This window comes from Mustela erminea, chromosome 14 (assembly GCF_009829155.1).
Source record: "Mustela erminea isolate mMusErm1 chromosome 14, mMusErm1.Pri, whole genome shotgun sequence".
Classification (NCBI taxonomy): Eukaryota; Metazoa; Chordata; class Mammalia; order Carnivora; family Mustelidae; genus Mustela; species Mustela erminea.
In genome coordinates, this window is record NC_045627.1 from 39,073,697 (window position 1) to 39,096,200 (window position 22,504).

Below are 22,504 nucleotides of genomic sequence, written 5' to 3' on the forward strand. Positions count from 1 at the left end.
GGGTGGCTCAGTGGGTTAAAGCCTCTTGCCTTCAGCTCAGGTCATGATCCCAGGGTCCTGGAATCGAGCCCCGAATCCAGCTCTCTGCTCCACAGGGAGCCAGCTTCCTCCTCTCTCTGCCTGCCTCTCTGCCTGCTTGTCATCTCTGTCAAAATAAATAAATAAAATCTTTAATAAATAAATAAATGTGTATATGTGTGTGCACACACTAATACAGGACTTTAAAAATGTTGTCATGGTGCTACGTAAGAGAGCAAATAATCCCTGGTATTTCCTTCACACAATGCAGTTTTCACAAGGGCTTGCCTTAATTTTTCTCCTCGAGGCTTTCCGTCCTTTGCCTAATAGTTGACCGCTCAGAAACACTCATAAGCACCCTTGGAGTATTTTCATTTACATAGTTAACTCAGTTCTCTCCCTTCTTCTTGCTTTTTTTCATTCCACCTCCAGTCACTGAACAAGTATTTTATCTAAGCATATTCCCTCTAGTTCCTAAACTCCAGGCTTAGTTTTCTGTGTCTGCTACTAAAATATCTAAAACACCTCAAAACTCCAAATACAACTTTGTTTTAATTAGAAAGACCTTCATTGTTACTGTTCGCAGTCTTAGTTTTTCAATTTATTGTTGAAGTAAAAGAAGTCTAAGATTCAAAATACTATATAGAACACAGCTAAAACTTTTTCTTATAGTGGCACCCAATACATGAACAATAGATGAGATGATGGAGATTTATCCATAAATTTTTGACATCTGAAGATAATCCTAAAATGGGAACAATTACTCTCAGAAATGAAACTATATGTCAAATAATTGATAAACTTTTGTTTGGTGCTTATTTGTTTCCAGTTTTTATTCTTTTTTTAAATTAAGGAATTCAGGATATAGACTAACTCCAGTCAAACCAAATATATCCCTGCAACAATTTAGTTATAACACCGAACACATGATGTTCTGGGAAATGAATTTATTAGTATTGGCATTTCCACACACGGCAGCAATATTGTCTTACTTTTTTTGGCTCCTTAATCTTACCATCTGACTTACCATCTGACATATCCTTAAGGACCAGATTCTCCAACTCACTCCATTCAGTGTTCAGACGTTTCATTAATTTGAATGCATTTACAGGGTGCCCAACAAAGCCTTCTGGATCTTTTGTCGCTGTGCTGGTTAGTCGATCTAACTTCTCTGCCCATCTATACACATAAGACATATAAATGGAGCACACATACACTTAATAAGGAGAACACAACTTAATAAAGCACTCAGAAAAAAGACCAGAGGTTTATGAGTGAAAACTGTATTTAAAAACTCTTTTTAAAATGAAATTATAAATTTTTTAAAAAGCAAGACTATTATGGGTAAAATCTAGCTTGGTAAAAGAAAAATGTAACAAGTCTTTTTCTTTTAGTTTTGTTTCTCTCAAATGGCTCCAGTAAATGGAACCTATCTTAGAAAAGGTGTGACTGGATCCCTCTACTAAGGGTCTAAAAATTCATCTCCCCACAGGCCCTTAAAGCCAAATAATTGGTTATAAAATACAAATTAGCCCAATCAAACTTCAGTAACATGTTCATTTAAATCAAATATAACACCAAAATTTTAGATTCAGTATCTAAAAACTATATTTTAAAACAAATAGACAAAAAAACCCTGAGTACTCAGCTACTCACTAAATAAAAGGCAGGAATTCTCAAGTCAGGATTAACTCTGAGCCTGAGTCAGTTAAAAATAACAGGTAAGGAAAACTTGTATCAATTAATAATTAACGTATTTATCACTGTAATCTCTAGAATGGCATCAAAGGAGTGAAGGATAAACAGAATTTGAAAACTGCTCTAGAAGATGACTTAATTAGGGAGGTTAGAAGAAGACAGAAGATATTAGCAACTATTTTGAGAAACTGTCATTCAACACCTATACCCAGTTATATCCTTATCTAAACTCTTGGCCCAGGCCTAACTCTTGTTTTCAATGCTCCTATTTTAGCCATTTCAGCCAGTTTTTAAGACAGGTGGCTTCCATTTCCACTCAAAGAATGTTTTAGCTCTAGAACAAAAATATCCAGGTGGAGTCGAATCCTAATAAGTAGAACCCTTTGCTTACTTTTTTATTTGTTCTAATTTGTCCTCTTCTGCCTTAATATAATCTTTCAGAGAAGTCACCAGATCTTTCTCAGTATGGATCAAATCAGTCATCTGACCTAGAAGGAGAAGAAGGGAAGGTTTATCAAATACCCACACTGGTCAACACAAGTATTTTAGAATAATTTAAAAATGATCAAGAATGCTTCATTCTGGGGCACCTAGGTGGCTCAGTTGGTTAAGCAACTGCCTTCGGCTCAGGTCATGATTCTGGAGTAGCAGGATAAAGTCCCGCAACAGACTCCCAGCTCCACACGGAGTCTGCTCCGCCCTCTAACCTTCTCCTCTCTCATGCTTTCTCTCTCAAATAAATGAATAAAATCTTAAAAAAAAAAAAAAAAAGGAATGCTTCATTCTTTGATAAGATTGAACTGATTTTAAACTCATATATGTTGGAGAAAACATCTTTTTTCTTTTTAATTACATAAACAAAGACAATTGTGTTCCAATTCTAACTTTCAAGCTACTTCATTCTGCAAATTGGACATTGGCAAATTGTTCTAAAAATTTGTTTTTAAATTACAAAACAACACTACTTTTTCTTCTTCCCTACCTAGGCTCTCACCTTTTTTTGTTATTGAGACTGATTAGAATTAAATTTTCATCCAATAAACTAAACCACACTAACAAAAGGTACATTTTACAAATGAAATTCAAAGCATCCATGTTCAGTTATAGTGGGATAAGAAGACTCCTCATTTTATATCACAAAATTAGATAATAAAAATATAATACTTGTGTTTTCGTTAGCACTCCAATCATACAAGGGTAAAACTGGTTAACAGCATGAAGGAAAACATCTCATTTAAGGCAGATGAAGTATGCATATAGGAAAACTTAAAAAAGGATACATATCAAACATGAAAAATATTTCTGGGGGAAAGAGGACATGTGGAAGTCTTACATTCTACGTATTTTTCTTTGTTTCTTCTTTAACCATATGCTATTTTAGTAATACCTTCAAAGATTTTTTTTTAATTACGATATAGAAAAAAATAACTTGTGTTCATAGTAGATTCTTAAATGGAAATAGCAGGTTATGAAATAATGTACAGTGTATTATTTGTACCTGTGCATTAAAAAAAGACTATTAAATTATCTAAGTGGACTCATTAACAAAGAATTTTTTTGATATGCTTTTCTAAATTTTCTTAAAATTAAAAAAAAACTTATTTATTTGACAGACAGAAATCACAAGTACGCTGAAAGGCAGGCAGAGATAGAGGGGAAAGTAGGCTCCCTGCTGAGCAGAGAGCCCAATGTGGGACTCAATCCTAGGACCCTGAGATCATGACCTGAGCCAAAGGCAGAGACTTAACCCACTGAGCCACCCAGATGCCCCAATTTTCTTAAGTTTTAACCTGAAAATGTACTGCTTTTGTGATCAGAAAAAAATTTTTTAATTAAATTTTAAAAACAGAGACTTGTAGGGGAAAGGAACTAAATCAATGCTTCAGTCTCTGGGAATACACTTATTTGTTTTTACTGATTTAAAAACACTAAAAAAATGGGGCGCCTGCGTGGCTCAGTTGGTTAAGCAGCTGCCTTCCGCTCAAGTCATGATCCCAGGATACTAGGATAGAGCTGCATTACTCAGCAGGGAGCCTGCTTTTTCCTCTCACTTGCCTATCTGCCTTTCCCTTGCCACTCCCCTTGCTTATTCTGTCTCTCTGTGTCAAATAAAGAAATAAAATCTTAAAAAAAACTAAACTAAAAAATTGTAATTTTTTAAATGCAAGATCAATACAAACCAAAAAATAGTAAGACTTACCAATTGAAGTAAAAAAGCCTGGATGGGCCAAAGACTGGGGAAGTAGAACCCCGACAATTAAAATACACCAGATCATCTTGGAAGACTTAATTTTTCAGGATCACACACCTACAAGAGAAATAGGGTCATTAAAACAACAGCAACAACAACAAAAAGTAAGGTAGGAAAATTTCCTAACTGATTTTTTCTATGAACAAAATGTATGTCAGACACTTAAGGTTGCCCATAGATTGTTGTTAATTCTTAAAAGTTGATTTAATAATTTAATTAACAAGCTACTATCTTACTTTTCATACAACTACTTAAAGAAAAATATAAAGGTTTGTTATCACCTGATATTTATGCTTAAAAATTCAACCCAAGTTTGTTTTCTCCTTAGTTACTACTATAATTACAATGATTAGATAGTAACTCTTTCATATAGCCTGAAAAATAAGTTTTCTGTTATCTACATCTAACCCATGAATTTCCCATAAAAATATACTACTCCATTAAAGTAATTTAATTTAAATATTACCAAAGTACATTCTGAAATGTTAGAATGTTTTAAAGGGGAAAAAAGGTTTTCAGAGCCACTGCTTTATCCTTTAAATTCCTAACTTGTTCCATGTTTTCCCTACATGGCTTTCAATTTTAAAACAAGTTCAATTAAAAGTTGTACATTTTCAGGGCGCCTGGGTGGCTCAGTTGGTTAAGTGTCTGCCTCTTGATCTCAACTCGGGTCTTGAGCTCAGGATTATGAGTTCAAGCCCCGTCACGCTGGGCATGGAACCTACTTTAATTAAAAAAAAAAAAAAAAAAAAAAGTTGGGGCACCTGGGTGGCTCAGTGGGTTAAAGCCTCTGCCTAACCCTCAGGTCATGATCTCAGGATCCTGGGATCCAGCCCAGGATCGGGCTCTGCTCAGCAGGGAGCCTGCTTCCCTTCCTCTCTGCCTGCTTGTGATCTCTGTGTGTCAAATAAATAAATAAAATCTTAAAAAAAAAAAAGTAGATTTTGGAGTGATGAAAACATTCTAAAATTGACTGTGGTAATTGATGGTTGAAGAACACAGTAAAAGTACTAAAAACCACTGAATCATGACCATTAAATGGGTGAACTGTATGGTACATGAAATATATCTCAATAAAAGCTGTTATTTTTAAAAAGCTGTACAGAATCCAAAAAGAATAAACAGCCTGTCGATTTACGCTAGCAATTTCTCTCAAGGGACCTAGTGTTGAGGTTTTTCTATCTAATTTGTTCTATGTAAAAATGCTTAGCCTAGTACACAGCTATGGAATTTTTTTTTTTTTTAAGCTGGCAGCAAAGCTCTTCTTTTTTCTTTGTCCCTGGTAGCACTGACTTTTCTAGAACGAATTCTTCACAGCAGGTGCAAATATCAACTAACCATCAGAAAAGATTTTACCCTTCTTTCCCAAATGTCCCAATAGCACTCTTTTCTTGCTCCTTCACCATCACATACTTCTAAGTCCTCATTACTTTACAGAAGAGGACGTTACTATTACAGAACTTCTTGTCCCAGTAACAGGCTCCCATTTGTTACTCTTCTTGTTTCCCTATTCCTTTTTGAGCAGGCACTTTTGACTCTTTCCAAGTGACTTCACCTAAACCAACAGGTTAAAGTCCACATTGGAAAGCTCCCTATACCGCCAAAACAAACAAACAAAATACAAAAACAAAATCCCTTCCCCCTTCTTGAATAAAAAATAGATCACCACAGAAACTAACATTCTCCTCCCTCAAGTTTGCCACAAGCTTCCAGATACTTCCAGAACCACACAGTAGTGAAATACACTATTCTCTTGGCTGCTTTACAGTAACTCTTTGGGAAGGCTTCTAGAATGAAGCAGATGCAGACACTTCCTCTCTTGGGCTCCTGCCAAAGCACAAGGCTTTTTCAAAATCTGGGCTGTCTGAAAAGTCTAGAATCTTCTCACTGTTTACACAGATTTCTACCATAATTTTCTTCATGAATAAATGTTATTTCCAGAAAATACAAATGCTTTTGCTCTACTAACAAAAGGCTAATCAGAAATACTGTCCAAATGTTAAACTCTGATGGGATGATTTAGATTGGTCAGGTAAGAGGTTATTTTTTCACAGCTAAAATGTATTTTGTAACTCAAGTTTTTTTTTTTTTTTTGTCATCTTTCAAAGTCCTTAAATCCCTCAATGAATCAAGAACCATTAGCCTACAGAAATTGCTAAAGTTTGAAAACTGCATTTCAACAATGATAGAACTCACAGAAATTCAAAGCATTAATCAAATGAAGAATAAAAACACCTGTACCGGGGCACCTGGGTGGCTCAGTGGGTTAAGGCCTCTGCCTTCGGCTCAGGTCATAATCCCAGAGTCCTGGGATAGAGTCCCACATCAGTCTCTCTGCTCAGCAGGGAGTCTGCTTCCTCTTCTCTCTGCCTGCCTCTGCCTGCCTCTGCCTGCTTGTGATTTCTGTCTGTCAAATAAACAAATAAAATCTTTAAAAAAAAAAAAAAAAACTGTACCTCACATCATGCTGGAAAACCAATTCTATGTGGATTAAAGAGCTATAACCAACAAAAAATAACAAAAAAGAAAAGTTACTGGATCTCTAAAAGAAGAAAAGAATCTTTAAACTTTAAATAAGATAAAACAAATAACCTATCAAAAGCCAGATGGAATTTAAGTACACAAAATAATCTAGGCTTATATGTGTTTTTTAAAAACCCCATAAACAGGGCACCATCAGTTAAGTGTCTGACTCTTGATTTCAGCTCAGGTCATGATCTCAGAGTCCTGAGATTGAGCCCCACGTCAGGCTCTGCATTGAGCATGGAGCCTGCTTGAGATTCTCTCTCCCTCTCCCTGCTCACAGACAGCATGCAAGCTCTAGCAAAAAACAAAAAACAAAACCCTATATACTACAAACTAGGAAACTAAAGGAAATAGAGCTCATTTAAGGAGCTCATATAAATAAAAAAGAAAAACACTAAGATATTAATAGAAACTAAAAGATTAAGAATACGGAAAGTCACAGAAGAACTATAAATAGTTAAACAAAGTTCACTCAGTTATCAAAGACCCATTTTTTTGTCCTTCAAACAAACAATCAAATTTAACAAATTCACAATATAAAAATATGTAATGAAGGTGCTATATATATGTCACAGAACTTAAAAGAGTATATCCTTTGTGCGCCTGGGTGGCTCAGTGGGTTAAGCCTCTGCCTTCAGCTGAGGTCTTTGGGCTTTCTGCTCAGCAGGGAGCTTGCTTTCCCCTCTCTCTCTGCCTGCCTCTCTGTCTACTTGTGATCTCTCTCTGTGTCAAATAAATTAATAAAACCTTAAAAAAAAAAAAAAGAAAGAAAGAAAAACTTTGCAATAAACGTAGGAGGTGCTTACACGTAGGAGGAGGTTACATACTCACTTTAGAAAAAAAAAGTACATCCTTTAACTTGTGAATTTAAATAAAAATATAAAATTTAAAAATTAACAAACTCACATTCATTGCTGGTGAGAATGTGAAACAGTAAAGCCACCATGGTTTGGTAGTCTCTTAAAACATCAGACACACTCTTACCATACAATCTGGTAACTGTTCTCCTTTCTATTTATTAACCCCAAAATTTGAAAACTTATGTCCACACAAAAGCCTGTACATGGACATCTTTTTTTTTTTTTTTTAAGATTTTATTTATTTGACAGACAGAGATCACAAGCAGGCAGAGAGGCCGGGGGAAGCAGGCTCCCCGCTGAGCAGAGCACAGGATGTGGGGCTCGATCCCAGGACCCTGGGATCCTGACCTGAGCCAAAGGCAGAGGCTTTAACCCATGGAGCCACCCAGGTACCCCCTGCATGTGGATATTCCTAAATTTCTTCAAAATGGCCAAAACTTGGAAGCAACCAAAATATCCTTCAGTAGGTAAATGGATAAATAAACTGGCACATCCAGACAATGAAGTATTACTTCATGCTAAAAGGAAATGAGCTTTCCAACCATGAAAAGACATGAAAGAATCTTAAATGCATATTTCTTTTTTTTTATTAACATATAATATATTATTTGCCCCCGGGGTACAGGTCTATGAATCATCAGGCTTACACATTTCACAGCACTCACCATAGCCCATACCCTCCCCAATTCCATAACCCAGCCACCCTATCGCTATCCCCTGACCCCCCAGCAACCCTTAGTTTGTTTCCTGAGATGGTCGTGGTGGGTAGGAGGGAAAAAATGAAAAAAAAGGGATCAGGAGGGAGACAAGCCTCAACTGTGTATTTCTAAGTAAAAAAAAAAAAAGCCAATCTGAAAAGGCTATGTACTGTACGCTTCCAACAAAAGAAATTCTAGAACTATGAAGACAGTAAAAATATCTGTGGTTGGGAGGTAGGAGAATGAAGAGATGGAGCAGAGAATTTTTAGGGCAGTGAAAATACTCTAAAATATCATAATGATAAATACATCATTTATTTTTTGGACATACATGTGTCCAAATCCACAGCACTTACAACACCAAGAGTGAATGGGTGATGTAAACTATGTATGGACTTCGGGTAATTACAATGTGTCAATGTAGATTCAATCAGTTATAACAAATGTACCACTCTCGTGGAGGATGTTGAGGCTGTCCATGTGTAGGGGCAGGGGGCATATGGGAAATCAATGTACCATCCTCTCAGTTTTGCTGTGAACCTAAAAACTGCTTTTAAAAAAATAAAGTCTTAAAATAAAATAAATTAACATCATACAACACTAGTGGAATCTTACTGAATTAGATTAAGTTTCCACTATTCTGACAAAAAGTTGTAAATAAATATGGATCAAAACAAAGAAAAAGGGCGCCTGGGTGGCTCAGTGGGTTAAGCCGCTGCCTTCGGCTCAGGTCATGATCTCAGGGTCCTGGGATCAAGTCCCGCATCGGGCTCTCTGCTCAGCAGGGAGCCTGCTTCCTCCTCTCTCTCTCTGCCTGCCTCTCTGCCTACTTGTAATCTCTCTCTGTCAAATAAATAAATAAAATCTTTAAAAAAAAAAAAAGAAAAGAAAAAAATTAACATCATAATATGATCATAACTATGCATGAAAATATACAGAGGAAATTCACCAAAATGTAGTTGTTTCTGGACAGCAGAACATTAGTAATTTTCTTCTATTTCTCTGTATTTTCCAGATGTCCTAGAGTATATTTACTTTTATAGTGACAAAAAATTAACTCTGTCCAAAATCATAAACCTACAGTAATAATAAAACATCAACTCCCATATTATGTACGCCATAATGAAGTGGTAACTCCTCTTTAATACAAAAAAGTAGCTAACAAGTACGATCCACATTTGTGCCTCTTCTACATTCTAACTGTTTAAGCCTCCAGATTTCTCTCTCTGCTACAAAGATAGGAAGTTTATATGAAATTAACCCAAATATCCAGCCATGAACTACACTGTCAGAGTAACACATTTTTCTACTACTCTTCCTCTTACAGACAGACATATGATGTGGCCTAAGCCATTCAATGACATAACATCTGAGGGGTGGGTTTATGAAATGGTACAAAACAGCTCCTTCTGGAATGGCTCAGTTCGTAAGATATGAATTTGGAGCTGCCTGTGATAACAAGTTTCCCACTTGTCAAGGACACATAGGCACCCAATCTATAAACAGAACAAAGTCATCCAGAGACATTTCCAAGCTCCACAGTCCTGATTCTCCAATTATTGCTTTGAATCTGTGAGCTACCCGAATAATCTTCAGCTCCCAACCCAGGAAAGGGAGCCTCTAAATTCCCTTTTTAAGGAATTTTAAACTACAAAACACTGGATTTCTATCATTTGCAATACAAAGTTCACACCCACACAGCATTACTCCAAAGTACTATGCCAAACAAATGAAGACAGCCTTATACAGCAGTGGTTCTCAAACTTTAGTTCTATCAGAATCACCTGAAGGTCTGAGACATGTAGATACTGTACATAAGTTCTTAGGTGATGGTGATGCTGCTGGTCTGGGGATTACACTTTGAAAAACCGGATACAAACATCCGTCAAAATCACACAAAAGGTGCTTTCTACCTTTAAAAGAGTAAAATTTTACTTCAATTTACTTTTTGAAAAATATAATTCAATGTCTAATTATTCTAGTGAATAGTTCCTCTAATCTTTTTTTTTTTTTTTTTTTTTAAGTAGGCTCCGTCCCCAACATGGACCCCAATAGGGGGCTCGAACTCAAGACTGTGAGATCAAGACCTAAACTGAAATCAAGAAGAGTCAGATCCTCCACCATCTGAGCCACTCGGGCACCCCTCCTCCAATCTCTTTTAATACTAGATAGTTGTTAATAAGCAGGCATATCTTTATCAATCACAGGATTTTAAAACAATGGCTTCTTTACTTCTGACGTCTCACTTCCATTTATTTCAATCTTCAATCAGTTAGCAGCTTGCAAAGCAAATCATTATAAGCATCTAAGAATCAAGCATCCTAAAAGACATCGGAGTTTTCTCAAAAATAGTAAGATACAGGGGTACCTGGCTGGCTCAGTCAGTAAAACATGAGACTCTTGATCTCAGAGCTGTAAGTTTGTGCTCCACAATGGGTGCAGAGGTTACTTAAAGTAAAACAACAACAACAACAACAAAACTTTTTAAATAGTAAGATACAAATGTCTCCTGTTCTAAATCCTCCAACAAGCTGGAAATAGAATGTAAATGGGTTAAAGAGGATGGAAGGAAGGTGAATCTCAGCTCCCTGAAAAGACCAGACTCAAAAAAAAAAAAAAAAGTCAAAGGAGAGTCAAAGACAAAGATAAATTTATACTAGCATCAAATTTACTATGGAAACACTACAGATACATTACTGATAATATTTTAGTTCTTGGTTAGATGGTAGGTTCATAAGTGCTTATTATCTAATTTTTTTAACATATATGTACATTATACATGTTTGATATGCATGAGTATTGTATTTTAAAAACTATAAGGAAAAAAGGTATGAAGAAATCTTTTTGGAAAACATATTCTCAGGTAAGCCCGAATAAAAGTAAACTGCGTAGTGTAATATTTATCCAAAACTATCCTACAGTCCTTCTCCCAGAAAAAAGTCCAATCCCCGACACGCACAGGTCAATCAAACCTGGAAACAGATTTCAAACAGTTCTACTACACTGCAAATATTTACAACTTTGAGTTATCAGGATTCATTGAAGTGTTATGTACAAGTTACTTAATGAATTAACAGGAACAGGGTATCTGGCAAATAATATTAGCCTTTCAGTCTAACACTTATCTTCCAAGAAAAAAATTTCAACATTTTAAAAACTTGTTCTTTCCCAGATAAGTCCTTAAAAATTAATAAGGCCAACTAAAGAATGTTTGATATTCTAACCTAAACTTTCTCTGACACTAAAAACTTTCCACAGCTCTCCTACCAGTCGCTCCATACCTTCCACAGCTGTTCCAAATCTTCTTTCAGAGGGCTCCAGCTTAAATTTACTTAACCTCATACAAATCTAACATTCAACTATTGGTCTTCCTTACATCTGTGTTAGACTTTTTTTTTTTTTTTTACAGTTTTTATAATGAATGCAAAAGACCAACACAAATCCAGGCTTCTAATTCAGGCTACAATATGGTGAATACCAAGACTTGGCATGTCTCTCCCATATAAGTAGGATGGATTTTCTAAGACAACTAAGAGTACTTACTAATAGAATAGTTATATCACAGTTCTATCCTATAATCCCTCTGGCAAACTGCCATTTGTTTTAACTTAACACCATGAATTCCAGTCATACTTACGCTCCCAAAGAGAGTAAGCCACATCTCAAATACATACAATCTGACAGACAAGTGCTCTAATGGCTATGACCAACTTTTCTAACAAAAACTCTGGAATCATGCTAGCTTTCCCACAGCTTTCTGTACTTGAGAAGTGAACCCAGTCGCTGGTATAATTCCAACTGAACAGCATTTTGAAATTTAGTTGGAAAGAAGCTCTAAATCAAGATATTGGGCTTAACTGAAGTACTATATAGTCTGTTTTTTGGAGATTCTTGCAAATCCCATAGTTTTCCTTGTCACAAAGAACCTGAATATAATATCATTTCAAAAACACACACCTATTTTGCCTATATGGTGCCTCTAACACCACTACTCTCTCTTCCAGAAACTGCCCCAATCTACCTTTAATTCATCCTCATAGTTTCATCAGTCATCTAATACAGTGTGATACCTCTTCCTTCACCAAGTGACCAAAGTTCTTTCCTGGAAATTTTGAAAATAAAATTGAGGAAAAAAACACAGGCACTCTTTGAATGCCTGAATTATATAAAGCTCAGGAGAAGTAATGGACCAAGTTTTGACATATAGGTCAAAGAGTAAATGAAGTTTATCTGCAAAGAATAAAAGTGAAGCAAATATACAGAGAGGAAGATAGACAAAAGACTTAAGAAAACATTCTGATGCTCCTGATATTCTTAAAGTCTAATCACATTCTTGACCTCAATTGTTAAGACAACCCCCATCCCCACAATACTTACACAAACTCCACTGTGTGTTAGTATGAGTTGGGTTTCTGTTTAATCCAGAGTCCTAATTAATTGTTTGTCTAACCCTGCAGTTAATATCTTTATAGGAAAAATAAATAACAAGGTAATTTTTTGGCTTAATGGTTAGAAATCAGTAAGTGCCACTTCTAAATCAGAGATAGAGTTTAGAATCAATATTTTAATCCATTTTTTAGAAAGTTTTAAACTGGAATTTGGATTCAAATTTGAACTTAAATTTGCTTTGTTTTTCTTTACCAGTATTCTGCCTCACCTTTACTTCTGTGATGATTATATTGCCTAGCAAGCACACCTATGGTTGTGAAAACAGCATAACAAAAAAGAAAATCCCCAGTTATTGGTGTCTAGATTTGCGTATGTCTTTTTTTTTTTTAAGATTTTATTTATTTATTTGATAGACAGAGATCACAAGTAGGCAGAGAGGCAGGCAGAGAGAGAGAGAGGAGGAAGCAGGCTCCCTGCTGAGCAGAGAGCCCGATGCGGTACTCGATCCCAGGACCCTGAGATCATGACCTGAGCTGAAGGCAGCGGCTTAACCCACTGAGCCACCCAGGCACCCGCGTATGTCTTTTAAACAGTTCTAGTTTCCACTTTACACGGAATAATCAGGAAAAATGTAAAAATTCAAGAGTGAAATAAAAATTTTTTATCAGTTTAAAAAGATGTGAACTTAAACTCAATGTTTAAAGTTTGTTTCAGTTAGAAAAGTCAAGTTCCCCTAAAGCAAAAACACTTTACAAATAAATGCAGGCTGGTAGAGAAGGTTTGAGAAAGAAATGGTGCTATTCTTCACTGACTCTTAAACTATGTATTTTAAACTGTATAATATACCTCTCAACTATTTCAAACACTTTACTTAGAAATGCATACATTTCCCAATGTGGGGGGAAAGGTCAGGATTCTTATACTCCGGATACAGAATATAAAATATAAAATATAAATATAAAATAAAAATATAAAAAATTTATCGGGGCGCCTGGGTGGCTCAGTGGGTTAAGCCGCTGCCTTCGGCTCAGGTCATGATCTCGGGGTCCTGGGATCGAGTCCCGCATTGGGCTCTCTGCTCAGTGGGGAGCCTGTTTCCCTCTCTCTCTCTCTGCCTGCCTCTCCAACTACTTGTGATTTCTCTCTGTCAAATAAATAAATAAAATCTTAAAAAAAAAAATTTATCAAAAGTGATAGTAAAAGCCCCCAAATTAGTAAGATTCATCAATAATGCCCGCCTTTATTTGGTGATCCCTTAACAAAAAGCTGAATAAGCAAGAAAGGTATCAAAATATTAGGTCAAATTTTACTGCCAGCAAGTAATAATAAAAAAACAACAACCAGTAATTTAGATGGAACTGCCTAGGAGGATATTTGCACATAGAAGACACTTAAGAAACATTACTTTTGGATATGGGGCAAGAACTTAAGAATACATGAATTTGTTGCCAAAGGTGTCCCAAGGGACATGGAAAAAGAAAAGACTTGGAGAATGGTGGGAAGGAAGGAACAAGCAGCAGCCTAGTCTTCTAGCAGACAGATGCAGACTTCTGTAATTTAAAAATATGAGTAGAAGTGGACAAAGGGCAACAGAAGGGAAAAGGGAAAAGTAATCACTAAATTACATATGATTTGTTGCTTATCAATGCTAGTATTTCCAAATATATGTATTTCTCATTTTAAGAAAGACCTTGCAGTAACTTCTCTTGGCTGTATAAACTAGTTGTTATAGTAATGAAAATCTATATCTAATAACATAAATGTCAATTAATATTGGTTAAGGCATTAAAAACCCAGTAGTAATATTAAAAGCAGCAATTAGAGATTCAAACTCTTAAAACTAGGTTTGCTTTCTAATTTGGAGAGTGGTAAATATATATGTGAGAAGTTTAAAAGTCTAATTTCTAAGTTTAAAGATTTTGGATGAAGACACACACTTTAAAACTTTATACAGTAACTTAAAGAACTCAAAAAAAAAAAGTTAACAACTGAGAGGTCAGATCACAATTATCTTCACTCAACTTCTGCATTTTCTTTAATAAATACTTAGTAGAACATTTCTATTTCTGTAAGTAAACTGGAAAGAAAAATAAAAACAAAGTCAAAGTAGCACTGAAGTGAAGAGACAAATTCAAATCATGGACAGACTGAGAAAATCCAAATGTTCAACTCCCCAGATCTACTAGCTGACACAAAACCACCATCAATCCCTTTTGCTCCAAAACAAATTTCATCTATTTTTTATTTACATAGGAAGTTCTGATAAGACAACTTTACTGCCTTCACCACCCTAAGGATACACGTGAAACATAAAACTTAGATTTTTACACTTTGAGTAAGGAATATGAGGTGATGGCAAAATATTCCAAAAGCAGAATTTTCAATGAAACATGTAGATCAGTGGAACAAAATAGAGAATCTAGACACAGAAAATAGTCTGTTTTGGAAAAGTATAAAAGGCAACTCAACAGAGCAAGGATAGTCTAGTTGGATATTCATGTAGCAAAAAAAATGTTTTGTCTTGTTTTGTTTTTATCCCCTAATGGACACTGGGCAGCTCCCTGCCCAGGAATTTATATAGATTTGGGGGCAAATTCCATTTTTCTTAACCCTAGTCTCCCTCTTCTCATTCTAGTCTTCAATTCCCTCTTTTTCCTAATGCCAGATCCAAAGTCATCAAGTTCAGGAAAAGGTATATGAAATAAAGTCATATATACTAGAATAAGGAGAGATGAATTCCTGGTTGTAGAAGATATCAATCTAGATATGGGTTTCCATTCAGCACTTATTCAGATTTAACATCAAGTAAAATGTTAGTAACATGCTTGCAAGGCATGTAACTTTCATGTTTCATTTATACTAGGGAACATTTCTTATTACTCTTTTGATTCTCCCACAGTCTACTAGACACATTATAAATGTTTTTAAAATGAAATTAAGTAGAATGATTAAGTTAGTTATACTAAGCAGGGATCCTACTTTATTTCAACCCTGGATGTTGAAAATCCTTATAATACTTTGGTAATATGCTATTAAATTTTTTTTCCATTCCACATCCTCAGACTCAATATGATCACTTATCAAGAATGAAGTACTAAAATGTGAATCAGAAAACAAACAATCTGGGTACAAATCCTAGTTCTGAAAGTTACTATATTCTTGGGCAAATTCCTTGTCTTCTTTGAGCCTCAGTTTCTTCATTTGAAAAATAAGAATGATATAAAACTACCTCACAGAATTATTTTAAGGATCAAATTACATAACATATGAAACAACACTTTAAAAATATGAAGTGCTTTAGTTGTTATCAGGTAGATTAAAAAAAATCTTTCTAGAGCCCAGTCTAATGCCCCTAGAAAATTCTTTCAGGGGGAAGGAAAAATTATTGACAAAAGGTTTATTGTCATGTGTTTCTCCCACTCCCCCCCCCCCAAAAAAAGGAAAGAAAGAAAGGAAAAAACAGAAAGAAAACTGGTTTACAAGTTTACTGGTTTACTGTAGCTATACAGGTGGATAGAAGAAACCACTAAATTAGAACCTTCTCTTTGCACTACATATCATGGAGAAAAAGCTCAAATGCTTAACAAGAGAGAAAGGCTGAGTACATTAACTTATTACAATATTACTTTTTAAATGGAAAATATGTAAACTACCAAAACATGGACATATTTATATGAAACACTAAGCAGGAAGAGGAAAAGGTCTAAGGTAGTATGCATTCACAGATGACACTATGTAAGAAGCATGACTGCTACACTGTATTTTTGCCAATGTCCAACCAGATATACTAATAGTCATACTGATCATCCAAAGCAACATCAGGAACAGGAATATTTCTCATTATATCAAGTTCAAAAATTGTTGGAGTAATTTTAATGAAGTCTTTTGAACTTCTAGTTTTTATTAAGGCACAATATTTGGCCAGAGGAAAACCAATGAGAAGATAGCTTCAATGTGTACAAATAAATAGACTGGGTAGGAACATGAATGATGCATTAACTATTTTCAAAAATATACATACACACTTTATTTGGCTTGCATATTCAAATACTGTAGATACAAATACAACATTATGATAAAGTTTTAAGATGCAAGTACTCACTGTATGCCAAGGGCCTATGCAATTTATATTTGTTTACATTCAAGCATTTTCTACTTTCAGAGTAAAACCAAAGACATATTAAAACATATGCAGGGAGGGGAAAGAGGGAAAGCAATATCATGTATGATTGCCTAGACAATTTAGCAATTCAACAATTCTTCCACCAACCTATCAACTTTTGCTAAAACCGTTTGATCAAAACTTTATTACTGTCATCTATATACTCAAATCCAGTCAGACTTACAGCTCAGTTCCACTTTCAGAAATATTCAAGAAATACTGCCTCAAGATACATAGATCAGAAATATTCAAGAAATACTGCCTCAAGATACATAGATGTACTTAAAGATTAACTTCATACATCTTTTATTCTTATACCAGTTTACAGATGTAAAAGGCTGGGGGAGGGGAGTATCTATAAATGTCACATAATACTTCATGCAGATGTGCAAATTTCCATTTTCTGATCCAGGATCCATATCTTCTATCAGATTCCCAACAGATTTCATGACCTCAAAATAAGTTGAGAACTGCTACTATGTATCTCACAGGGTATACTTCTCAAATCTAAGAGCAGTAATTATATCCTAGTTGATAATTAATTGCTAAATAAAAGAAGGCTTCCTTCCATAGAAAAGAAGGCTCACAGCTTTACCACTGGATCCCTGGAATAAAAGCAGAAATTGGAACTTAACAGCCTTATGAGAGATACTGCTTGTCAGTATACAGCCCACTTGGCAGCATTAGAAAAGGTTAACATCTCATCAGAAAGCCAAGGTTCACCTGCAACAACCTGGACCACATAGGTGGTATGAAGCTTTCTTTTTTCAAAAGTCTTTTACACTGTCTAAATTTTTCTACAGCAATTAAAGGTTGTATAGATTTCTTTTATCTGTCTACTACCTTAGTTACCAAGGTACAAAACAACCAATGTTAATTGTCTGCTTATCTAAGTCCTGGCTTTAAGTACTTCAAAATAAAACTCATATTAAGATATCAAAAGAAACAGCATTATCTATCAAAAAAAGAGACAAAGTGGTTCTTCTCTTAGTTAGTCTAAGTTAAATCTACAAGAAGCATTTGCCATCAGCTTTCTAAGATACTGGCAGGACTCAAGGCACAATGTTTCAAAATAAAAACTGACATGGCTTTTAAAGGTAAATGATAAAACCTATGCCTCCCACAGAAAGAAAAAGGTAGAAAGTGAGGTTCTTATTTCAGATTCTGAAATTTTATTCACAGGCTAAAAGCCAAAATTAAAGAAAAAACACACGCAATGCCTATTTAAATTTCAAATGAAGGCAACACATTATAAGTTGTTCACTTTCAGCTTCTCGAATATATTTCCTGCTTAAGGTATCCATTTTCTCCATAGAAACTCAATCAGAAAAATCCCTCTAAAATGTTTTATAAATTCAATCACAATGTTCCTACTATTTCATCTGATTTACCACAGAAAAAGACTAGCCTCATTCATAAAGCTATTCACCCATCGAAACCTCAGAGGGGGAAATAAGTTTCTTCCCAGAAACTTTTTTTAAAAAGGAGCAAAAACCTGATGAAAGAACACGGCTGCCACGTCTTTTCCCCTCCCCCACTCACGTAGTGGCTGTTTCATCCCTGCGGAGGGCATTCCAAGGGAAAGTGCGAGAGCCAGCGCTCTCCGAGAAACCAGAAACAGTTAAGTTGAAATTGGCAAGTCTCTGTGCCCTTTCAGATCAATTCCTAAAAGGAGAGCTCGCTGCTGCTTCATCCCTTTCTTAAAGCAAACAGTGCAAAATTCCCAGAGTCTTCACTCCCCGGAAGGCATCTCAGTGTCTGAAAACTAAACTCCACTTAATACATTTGATTATTTAGGAGAAACAGTCTCCTAGAAATAGGAGAAATGGTACCATCCTCCCTCCCCCTTAAAACATACATCTGGGAGGCTTTCGTGAAATCCAACTCAGGAAGTTCTCACACAACCACGACACTCGTTCTAACTGATGTGGACTTCTAAAAAGCAGCACACACTCTGCTGAGAGAAAGAGAAGGCGGATGGTGGGGGAAGCTCATGTGCCTTTAAAAAAAAATTCGTGGAAGATGAGGGAAGGAAGAGGAGCTTCCCCCGTGGCTGCGTGATCTGACAGCCGCCTTCCTCAGCCCAGCCGCCCGAAACTCCGCGCCGCGGGCAGCGTCTAGCGCTCCGGCAACACCCCGCGCGCAACAGATGAGTCGAGCCCGAACTTCCCTGACGAGGTCCGCTTCCCGGACCCGACGACTTTTCGGCAGGGCAGAAATGCCTCGAGAGCCTCGCCTCCTGCCCTAAGCTTTAAAATCCGCTCTCTACTCCGCCACATGCTAACCATCTGCCGCCGCGGAGGCCAAAAACCCACGCCCCGCCCTCGCGTTCCCCCCCGGCTTTTGTAGGGAGGACCAGGTAGGAGAAGCAGCTCGGAAAAATCAACAGGGTGAGCCCTCCCCGGGAAGGAAGGAATATTCAAGAAAGTCCTGGTCCCCGGGGCGGGGACAGAGGCTGCCGCAGCCCCAACGGTCGGGGGCGCCGACCCGGCAACGAGGCGGGAGAAGGGGAGCACGGAGAAGGGCAGAAGGGCCTCTGGGACAGCCAGGGGGCGCGGGGCCGCGTCTCCAGAAAAGAAGGTATTCAGGTTGCTGTGGGGAGCCGGAGAACCCTCCGCCCCCCAAGCCATCCCACCAGAGCGGGCAGGGAGCGGACCGCCACAGCTGCCCGAGAAGGGCCACAGCGGTCCAGGGCCCGAGCCACAGGCTCCAGAGTCGGGGGAGCCTCTCACCTGGGAAGTGGGGCGGCAAGAGACGGTGCGTTCTTCAGTCCCCTGTAGCCTGCTCTGGGGCCGGATACCTGCTCCCTTCCCTCAGCCCGCGGGCGGCGCGACTGGGCAGTAGAGGGAGCCAGTTAGCCCTTTTATAACCTCTAGGCTGCGACGGCAGCTCTAGGGAGGAGACGACTGCAGCCCTCGCTACGTGAGCTCGATCACACCAGCGCCCCGCCGACTGCGCAGGCGCCCAGCCCGCGCCTCCCTCTGGTCGGCACCCGCGGCCCACACCCGTACTCCCCTCCTGCCCCAGAGTCTCAGGCGGAGCGGGGAAGGGGCGGGCAGGAGGGCCCGGCAGCCGGTGCGCCTGCGCAGGGTGCTCGCCACGCTGTCGTCGCCTTCGGTACTTGTTGCCTCGCTCCTTCTCATCAGGTTGTTTAAACGCGTTAATTTCAACATCAGCCTCAGGCCTGGGCGTCGAAACCACCTGCAAAGAAATAACTAAAATTTGAGACGAGGAACATGGGACCGTAGAGAATGAAAGAAGCTTCGGGTGGAAAATAATACAGTGCATCCTTGGTGTATGTGATGTCCTGGCCCGGAGGCTTTTTGCTTTAAAAACCTGCCTTTTTCACCTTTACTGTTACTTTATACGAATCTCACTCTGCCCACCTTTATACTTTATCAGTAGATAAAGAATACGCACTCCGGAGACAGATTTTTTTAAATTTAGTCCCTGGCTCAGCCCTGTAAAACGCAGGGCATTAAGCTCTTCATTTCAGTTTCCTCCCCTGTAAAATGGGAATGATGGTAGGTTCCTCATAGGAATACTGGGAGAATTAAATGAGATAATGTATGTGAAGCACTTAGTACCTGCCTAGCACGCAGAAAGGACTTGGTAAATATTAGCTAGCTGTTGTTACACCATATAAGACACCCTATGTCGTGTTTGGTCTTAGTCTAACATTTGCCTTGGCCTTTATGTTCCTGAAAGAACAAAGCCTTGCCATCAAGGAGCAGACAATGAAGGACATCCTTTTACCCTTGTTAGTAAAAGGGAAGAATGACTTCTTGAAGAATTGTGATTCATTAAAGTTGTCTCTAAAGTTTTCCATGTTTGCCAAAAAGCATAGCAATAATTAACATTTGACTCTTACCTAGGAGGTGGAGTTGATTATATAGATACAGAAATAGTGGGTACTTGGAAGCCCTAGGCATCCAGACAATAGATACAATGATGTCTAACTCAGTGGTCGTCCAAGTGTAGTCGGAGGTCCACAAGATCAAAATTACATCCCACGGAGACTGGGCTTTTGCAGAGATTACATGTTTGGTGATACTGCAGATATCACAGATTGAATACAGAAGCAGATGTGAGAATTCTGTTAAGCCAGACATTATAGAGATTCTCAGAAACATGTATGTGCTGCTGAAGCGAGCACAAGATTCTCAGAAATGTAAAATAGTGCCACTCTTCCCACTAAATGCTTTTTGCTTTGAAATAATAGTTCTGGGGCGCCTGGATGGCTCAGTGGGGTAAGCCTCTGCCTTGGGCTCAGGTCATGATCCCAGGGTCCTGGAATCAAGCCGCCAATCTGGCTCTCTGCTCAGCAGGGAGCCTGCTTCCCGACTCTCTCCCTGCCTGCCTCTCTGCCTACTTGTGATCTCTGTCTGTCAAATAAATAAAATCTTTAAAAACAAAACAAAACAACGAAATAATAGTTCTGTTTTGGGCCACCTGTGTAGCTCAGTCGTTGAGCATCTGCCTTGGGCTCAGGTCATGATCCCAAGGATCCTGGGATCTGGTCCTGGGATCCGTCTTGGTGGCAGGCTCCTTGCTCAGTGGGGAGCCTGCTTCTCCCACTCCCACCCCCACTCCCACTCCTCCTGCTTGTGTCCCCTCTCTTGCTCTCTCTCTCTCTGAAAAAAATGAATAAAATCTTCAAAAACTTAAAAATAAACCAGACACAAAGCGTAAAAGAAAATATAGGAATTGTTAAAAAATAATAATAGTTCTATTTTATTAAAAATGTTTGTTAACATGTAATAGATTCACTGTTTTTGTTTTTAAATGAATTAATAAATATTTTATATGTTTGTTTCAACACCTAATACCATTAATATTGACAGATATGAGCCACATAAAAGCTTTTTGGAGTCCTCAATACTTTCTAGGAGTGAAATGGTCATGAGACCAAAGAATTTGAGAACTTCTAGTCTAAACAAATGACTAAAGGTCTTTGACTCAAGAGGCAAATCTTTGCCTCAAATGGAACTGTAATCAACATATCCACTGGCCCTATATGAGCTGACTAAAAATTGACAATCCACCCTACAGATAAAATGGCCCCAGACCCCAAAGCAAATTTAATGCAAAGCTAAGAAGGCTTCAGCTTCAGGGAACTTCATTTGCACTAGCTTTTTCCAAGGCCCTGGAAGAGGCCTTAGCAGTATATTCACACAGTTCACAAAATTTTAACTGCAATCTTTAGACTGCAAATTGGTTCCTCACTGATTTCTCTTCTGTCACACTTCCCCTTGTCTAGCAGTGTAGGAGTGGCTCGCAGGCATTTTTTAAATTTAGCTGAGGGAAGTTGAGTTAGAATACATTTGGTTTTAGTTTAGTGGGATATATTTTTGTAACTCACAGTCACTTCTCTGCATAGTTAAAATATTGCCAGCTGTCCCAGTGTAGGAATGGCATCCAAGAATACTCCTACCACCCATTGTGCCAACCCACCCATCATTGTAAAACAAAGGTGCGGGGCCAGACATTTTATAGCCATTTGAATGCGTCCTATGTTCTATCATCAAAAATATAAGTATAGTGGAGCAGACGAAGAGATAAAATTTAGGGAACTGAAACTAATCTGTGGGATATCCCTCTACTTATTGGATGTGTAAAAAACAAACAAATAAATAAGTAATCTCTACACTCAACATGGACTCCCAACCCTGGGATCAAGAGTCTCATGGTCTACCAACTGAGCCAGCCAGGTGCCCCCAAATGTATAAAATTTTAATGAAAGATTAGCTAATTCTTAGCTAGTAAAAGGAGTTCTTTTCTCTTAGAATTGAATAAGGATATCCACAACTACTTGTTAGAATATTATCGGTTTAAAGAAAATTGATGTGCCCTGAACTCTTTTAAGTCACATATCAAACACTCTAATTTGAGATTTTTCCAA

General features: G+C 37.7%; 2 protein-coding genes across 3 annotated transcripts in view; one reads left to right on the forward strand and one right to left on the reverse strand.

Annotated features, from left to right (window-relative positions):
- P4HA1 (prolyl 4-hydroxylase subunit alpha 1) overlaps positions 1–19,569 on the reverse strand; it is a 79,026-nt gene extending 59,457 nt beyond the window's left edge. Inside the window, exons 1-4 of one of the 2 annotated variants that reach the window (XM_032313181.1) lie at positions 19,335–19,569; positions 3,917–4,024; positions 2,108–2,204; positions 1,046–1,197 (exon numbers count right to left, since the gene is read on the reverse strand). In XM_032313181.1, coding sequence (XP_032169072.1) covers positions 1,046–1,197; positions 2,108–2,204; positions 3,917–3,992 — 325 coding nt within the window. In that variant the 5' untranslated portion in view covers positions 3,993–4,024; positions 19,335–19,569. The remainder of the gene's footprint in view (positions 1–1,045; positions 1,198–2,107; positions 2,205–3,916; positions 4,025–19,334) is intronic. The other variant, XM_032313180.1, reaches the window with a different exon arrangement.
- NUDT13 (nudix hydrolase 13) overlaps positions 18,892–22,504 on the forward strand; it is a 35,610-nt gene continuing 31,997 nt past the window's right edge. The window contains exon 1 of the mRNA XM_032313183.1: positions 18,892–18,961. The gene's annotated coding sequence lies outside the window, so the exon portion shown is untranslated. The remainder of the gene's footprint in view (positions 18,962–22,504) is intronic.